Raw genomic sequence first — 6,791 nt, 5'->3', positions numbered from 1 at the left:
AACTCCAGGGGTTTGGAGCTGTTTTATGACTTGCTTGCCTGGTGGGTGTGTGTTTGGGAAGCCCTGGTGACACCTCTCCGTTCTCCTCCCCGCAGTGACAGGAGAATCCCCCCCCAGCCTATCAAAAGAACTGACCAGCTCTCTGGCGGGAGTGGGGGACGTCAGCTTCGACACGGATTCCCAGTTCCCCCTGGATGAACTCAAAATTGACCCTTTGACCCTGGATGGACTGCACATGCTCAACGACCCCGACATGGTCCTCACCGACCCCGCCACAGAGGACACGTTCCGGATGGACCGGCTGTGAGGGGACCGGGGGCCGCCCCGTCCCGCCAGTCGCGCTTGTCGTCCCGAGCTTGCCGCGCGCTGCAGCCCCCCCCGCCCCGCCCGGCGTCCCCCCCGCGCTGCCGGTCATCAGTAAGGAGTTTCCATCAGCCTTTCCCTCCCTTTTCCCTCCTCCCACCCCCCTCCCCCAAAAAAGCTCCAGCGTGACGTTGTCGGTGTCTCCTTTGCACTAAAGGGAAGGGGCTGGGGAAGGTCGAGAGGTTTCTGGTGCGAACACCCCGATTTTTTTTTTGGCTGCCGGTTGAGGCGGGGAGGGGGACGCCCCGTGTGTGCCCCCTCCCCTGTGCCCTCCAGCAGCACCCCTGGTGTTGTGACTCTGCTTTGTGACACCTCCTCCGCAGGCTGAAAGGCTCCTTCCTTCCCCCCCCGTGCCGTGTTTGTCCCCAGGTGTGTCCCCACCCTGGTGTCCCCTTCCCTCCTCAAAGCAGAGCAGCCAAAACCCCCCAAAAAATCCACCATAAACACTATTTTCCCAGCTTTTGTTTTGTTTTTTTGTTTGTTTGTTTTCTTTTCTTTTCTTTTCTTTTTTTTAAAATATATATGTAATATATATATATTTCTATATATGTCTACATATATAGAGAGCATTTCTGAGCACACAAAAAAGTACTATAATTCATTACTTGACTAGCACGGAGGATCAGAGCATTTTAAAGCAGCTAAAAAAAAATATAGAGGAGACTAACCTGCATAATTCTAATTTTACTCTGTGAGAGAGATTCCTGGGCAACAGGAAGGGCATTCCCATAGCAATGCCAGGCTTGTTAGAATCATGATGACTTATTTTTTATTCATTACTTATTCTGTTACTTATTTATGATTTTTTTGTTGTTGTTGTTGTTGTTCTTTTTTTTATTATTATTATTTAAATATTTGGATATTAGAAAAGTAGCTAAACTACATACAGCCAGTTGAAGCACTCTACATACTACTTGTACAGTACATATTTTTGTGGTTTTATTCCAGAAATATATTATATATATTATATATATAGGTATTTTTAAAACTAACTGGAATTTTAAACAGGTGTCGAGCAGAAATAAGGAAGCTAAAGGCAAGTTTAGATGTTTTCCTTTGAAAAACAGGCAAAATAGGGTGGCAGGAACTTAGATATTCCTTCTTTCACCCGGGGGAAAAAATCTCTTGCTCCACAGTGACCAGGACTGAATCCTCCAAAAGGCTGAGATTCCGTTCAATTCAGTGGATAATTGACTATTTCTGGTAGTCCTTGTGAATATTCTGTGCTGCAGCATTAAAAAATCCCACCCAACCCCCCCCTTTGACAGGGAATTGGTGGTTTCGCTCCGGTGTCGTGGCTGGATTGATGGTGATTCCAAGATTTCTGCTCTTGGGTCTCATAAAAAAGTGAATTTCAGGATTTCTCAGGAGCCCTGGGGCTGCTGGTCCCTGACAGGGCACTGAGGGACCATCCTCGTTCCCCTGGGATCTGCCCAGGGACAGGATCTCCCAACACCTCTTCAGGAGTCAGGAATTCACGGGGAATTAACGTTATTTTGAGTCTCATCAACAAATTAAACCCACAACCCCCTGAGGGTGGAGAGGGAAGCACTTCCAGGCGGGAGGGGCTGAGCAGCCACGTGGATTTTGTCCCCTGTCCCCTCAGCAAAGCCTCATCTCCCTTCCCAGTTCAGCCCAGTTGGAGTTGGTTGATCCCCAGCTGCTCTTCCTGCTCCTTCCGCATCCCCCGGATTTGCTTTTTGCCTAAAAACCCCTCCCTTTCTCAGCTCTTTCAGGCAAAACCCAACAACCCTCAAGCAAAAAAAACCCAAAAACCCAACCCCTCAAGCAAAAAAAAACCCCAACCCCTCAAGCAAAAAAAAACCCCTCAGCACTTCCCCCCATCCCAGGAAGGTTTTCCATGTTTCCAGCGAGGGAGGAGCCGGGACGAGTTACCCCTCAATTAACGAGTTCCCCTGCAATTAAGGAGTTCCAACTGCTCTCCGGGAGTTACTCTGCTCCTAATGAGTTATACTAGGTTTCTGTGTGCTTCCAGAAATCCGTGGGCCGCCAATCCCGAGATTCCTGCCGACCCTGCGGAGCGGGATCGTGGTGGGCATCTCTCTAATCCCGGTGTGTTCGCTCACGTTTTGTGCCATTTGTTGACCATTTGCACTAAAAATGTGGGTTGTTTTTTTTTTTCCTTTGATCTCTTGGCTTTCCCGTGTCATTTTTTATTTTTTTCCCCTCCCTCCCCACGCACTCCAGAGGGTTTTTTTTCCCTCAAATCTCCTGAAAACGTTTTGGGTTTTTTTGGGGGGCAGGACTTAAACCCGGTCAGTCCGTGTTGACTCCTGGTGGCTGCTCGTTTCAGATGGCTAAATGCTTTTCCAATTTAAGGAGGAGATAAAAGGCAGCTCGTCCTGAAAAAAAAACAAAAACCAGGAGGAGGGATTTGGGCACAAAGGTGACTCGGAGCCCCTTTGCTGAAGGTGCTGGAAACGCTTCCCGCCGCTCCCGTAGCTCCGGGGGGGGATCTCTGTGTCGCTCTCCCGTTGGAATGGCTCTCGTGCATGTGTAAATCCTTGTCTGTGATCTATTTTTTTAAAGCCAGAGTCACTTCAGAGTGTGAAGCATCCGAGCAGGAGCTGAGATTCCTCACAGGGGAGCCGTGGATCCCACGCTCCTTCCCGGTTTTTTAACTCCGTGTGTACATAAGAGCTCTTTTTGTTTCTTGGACTTGTAAGTAGACATTGCAAAAACGGCCTTAATTTCGAACTAACACATCTTGGATGCAACTGTGGGAATTAGGGACCATCCAGCTGAGAGAAATCCAGGTTTTATTCCCTTTGTGTGGGGCCTCTGGGAGAGGGAAGGAGCAGGTGACGTCGTTGTGGGAATGCTGTGACGGGATGTGTTGGATCCCCTGTGGATCCTCAGGTTTGGGCAGGTGAAAGCTGCTTTTCATCCCAACTCTTTGAGATCCGGGGAAGGAATTCCAGCAGCTCCTGCATTTCCCTTCCCCAAGGGGAACCTTCCCCTCCAAGGTTTCCTGACACACATCACGTAGGAGCTGCCCCAGAGGGGATTTTCCCCCCCTTCTCCCCTTAAAATTCTGTTTTCTGTGGCATCAGGCTGATCTGAAGCAACCCCAAACCTGGTGGAGTTGTCAGATGGAAACGTGGAGCAGATCCCAAGTGTTTCCAGAACAAATAATGGGATTTTTGTTTCCAGTTTAGCAGTTCTGTTCTCATTTTAAACAGGGTGTGTGTGAGGGTCCCTTCCCACCGGCCCTGGTGGGAGCAGGAGGAGCAGCAGAAAGGGAAGAAAACCATCACTTAGCAAAAAAAACCAAACCCAACCCAATATCAAGAAGAAAATAGTGTTATTGATATTATTGATAAGTTTTGAGTTAAATGCTGTTGAAAATGTCTGGTGTCTCAAAGGGTGACTGTCCAAACATCCCTGCTGAGTGAACCCCACCCTCCCTACATGTGTTTTTATATCTCTCTCTCTCTATATATATATATAAATTAATTAAAAAATTCCCAAGCTAGACTGTTGCATTTGCCAATACAATGGGGAATAACAGGAATAAACCTTGGGCTTATCAAAAACTGTGATTTTTTTTTTTTTTAATTTTTTTTTGTTGTTGTTTTGGTTTTTTTTGCAGAAGCAAAACCCAGCCCTCGTGCTGGTTGGGTGGGGTTGGGGGGAGGCTCTTTTCCCTGTACATAGTTTTCCCTCCGTGCTCCCTCTTCCCGCTGGCTCCCGCATGTGTGATCCGGGCCCGGCTCCCACACGGCTTCTGCATGGCAGGGAGCTCTTGCCAGCCCTCCTCCCCCCTCCCAGTGCCACCCCTGCCCTGCACACACAGCCTCGGGCTGGCCTTTGGTCCCTAGTTTTTATTTTGGGTTCAAAGAGGGGGGGAAAAGGTTTCCAGAAAGAGGCTGCCGAGAAATCGTTCGTTCTTTGCGTGTTTTTTTAATTGAAATTTAATGGCTTCAATTAACTGATTTTTAAGGAGCCCAGAACGCTCATGGGTGAACCTTGAGCTCAGAGGAGGTTGGGTTTGGTGATCCTGCAGGTCTTTTCCAACCTGGATTTGGGGATTCTTCCCCAACCTTGACTCAGTGATTCTTTTCCAACCTGGATTTGGTGATTCTTTTCCAACCTAAATTTGGTGGTTCTTTCCCAACCTAAATTTGGTGGTTCTTTCCCAACCTTGACTCAGTGATTCTTTTCCAACCTGGATTCAGTGATTCTTTTCCAACCTGGATCTGGTGATTCTTTTCCAACCTTGATTCAATGATTCTTTTCCAACCTGAATTTGGTGATTCTTTCCCAACCTTGATTTGATGATTCTTTTCCAACCTTGATTCGATGATTATTTCCCTACCTTGATTCAATGATTCTTTTCCAGCCTGAATTTGGTGATTCTTTTCCAACCTTGATTCAGTTATTCTTTTCCAACCTGGATTTGGTGATTCTTTTCCAACCTTGACTCAGTGATTCTTTCCCAACCTGAATTTGGTGATTCTTTTCTAACCTTGACTCAGTACCTTTTTTCCCAACCCTGATTTGGTGACTCCAAGAGCCGCCCCAAGTTTCCCTAAAGCAGCACCCGATAACACCCCAAATCCCTGACATTTCCCCCAAAAAACAAGCGGCTTGGCCATAAAAACTTGGATTTCCGTAGAAACAACAATTCAGGCTTGAGCTCTGCCCCTTAAGGAAAGACCCTGGACACGAAGGAAGCAGAAAGACCCCTCCTCACCCCGTAGGCCCCGACCTACTCTGCGCTTTTTTGGGGAGAAAAAGCCTAAAAACCAGCGCGTTTATTCCTCGGAGCAACGGCCCCCCCCGTCACTGTGATGGCAATGTGAGAGCGCAGGTAGCCTTTGTTACGTGTGTCTGTTCTTTTTAAAAAACAAAACAAAAAAAAAACCACCCAAAAAAAAGACACAACCCCTTCCCTTTAGAATGGACTTTGTAGTGTTCCTGTTCTTTGTATTTTGAGTTGCATCTTCTTTATAAATAACGGCGCAGTGTAGGCATGGATTTGCATGTCGGGTTTTTCTACGCGGGGGCACCACGACGTTCTGACTGTGTATTATACTAGAAATCATTTTTACCTTTTTAAACAGAAGGAGAAAAAAAACTAACAAAAAAAAAACAAACCACAAACAAAAAAACCCACCCAAACCCAAGAAAAACCAAACAACAAAAAAAATACCCAACCCAACGAAGCTTTGTGTGGAGTTTCTATACTGCAAAGCCCAACACTACATGGACGTCCTTCCTCTCTCTCTCTCTGTCTCTCTCTCTCTTTCTCTCTCTGTCTCTCTCTCCTCGTTTGTGTTATTTATTTCCCCAGGCGGGTTCGGGGCGGGCGGGGGGGGCGTGGTGTGCGTTGCCTTATGTGGGCTTGACCAATTTTATCAAAATAAAGGCCTGAAGGGGTTCAAAAAATCCATCGGCTGTTTTCTTGGGCGAGCGGTGGAGGGCACTCGGATAAACCCGGTGGGAAGGGGAGGGAATTCCACGGCAGGGAGTGGGGTCTGCTGGAGTGTGTAGGAGCCTGAGTCCTGGAATCCCAGAATATCCTCAGTTGGACCCACAGGGATCATCACAGGACACGCCAGCAATCCCATGGTCACGGAATAGCTGGGTTGGGATAGTGGGGAGGGACCTCTGGAGGTCACTTGGTCCAACCCCCTGCCCAGGCAGGGTCACCTGGAGCAGAGGCACATCCAGGTGGGTTTGGAATGTCTCCAGGAAGGGAGACTCCACGCCCTCCCTGGGCAGCTGTCCCAGTGCTCTCCACCCTCCATGGGAAGAGGTCGAGGTGGAACTTCCACCCTGTCCCTCAGAGCATCATCCAAACCCTCCTGGAGCTCTGGCAGCCTTGGGGCCGTGCCCACTGCCCTGGGGAGCCTGGGCAGTGCCCAACCACCCTCTGGGGAAAGAACCTTTCCCTGAGATCCATCCTAACCCTGCCCTGGAATTCTGGCCAAGTGCAGCCTTTGCCCTGGACTCTCCAGGAGGAGGAGATGTGTGTTCCCACTGTTTGGTGACTGGCAACAGCAGCAGCACATCCAGTGTGTGGTGCTCATCCCACAGCCTTGTTCCAGAGGGGGAATTCTGTTCAATCCTGCCCAGACCAGGAGCGACTCTCCCGAAAGCACGAGCAGGTTTCAGGGTAATTACCGTGGTGAGCATCTTGAACCTGCAACATCTTGCAGAATTCGGCTTTTATTGGCTCTCCAGGCAGGCTGAGGTGCTGCTGGGGGGGTGTTGGTTACCTGGCAGGGACAGGGATTTAAGGCTCCCTGGATTTCCAGCTCTGGAAACCCTTTGGCTGCTCTTCCCAGCTCCCATGACACGGATGGGAGCAGTTTTTCCAGCTCCTCGGCTGCCTGTGGGAGTCCTGGCTGGTTCCATGAGACAAACCAAGCCTAAAGCTTTCATTGCTTGTTCTGAGGAGA

The 6,791-nt window shown here is 48.9% G+C and overlaps 1 protein-coding gene across 2 annotated transcripts in view; it reads left to right on the top strand.

The window, feature by feature from the left end:
• The window catches only part of CRTC1 (CREB regulated transcription coactivator 1), a 41,128-nt gene extending 40,811 nt beyond the window's left edge, over nt 1–317 (top strand). For both annotated transcript variants that reach the window (XM_027704447.1, XM_027704446.1), the window contains one exon: nt 96–317. In XM_027704447.1, the coding sequence (XP_027560248.1) occupies nt 96–307 (212 nt within the window). In that variant the 3' untranslated portion in view covers nt 308–317. The remainder of the gene's footprint in view (nt 1–95) is intronic.
• The last annotated feature ends 6,474 nt before the right edge of the window (nt 318–6,791 follow it).

The sequence above is a fragment of the Neopelma chrysocephalum genome, unplaced genomic scaffold (assembly GCF_003984885.1).
Source record: "Neopelma chrysocephalum unplaced genomic scaffold, ASM398488v2 Primary Assembly neopelma1_279, whole genome shotgun sequence".
Taxonomy (NCBI): Eukaryota; Metazoa; Chordata; class Aves; order Passeriformes; family Pipridae; genus Neopelma; species Neopelma chrysocephalum.
Note: the sequence above shows the minus strand (reverse complement) of the source record. Positions and strands in the feature narration are given on the sequence as shown.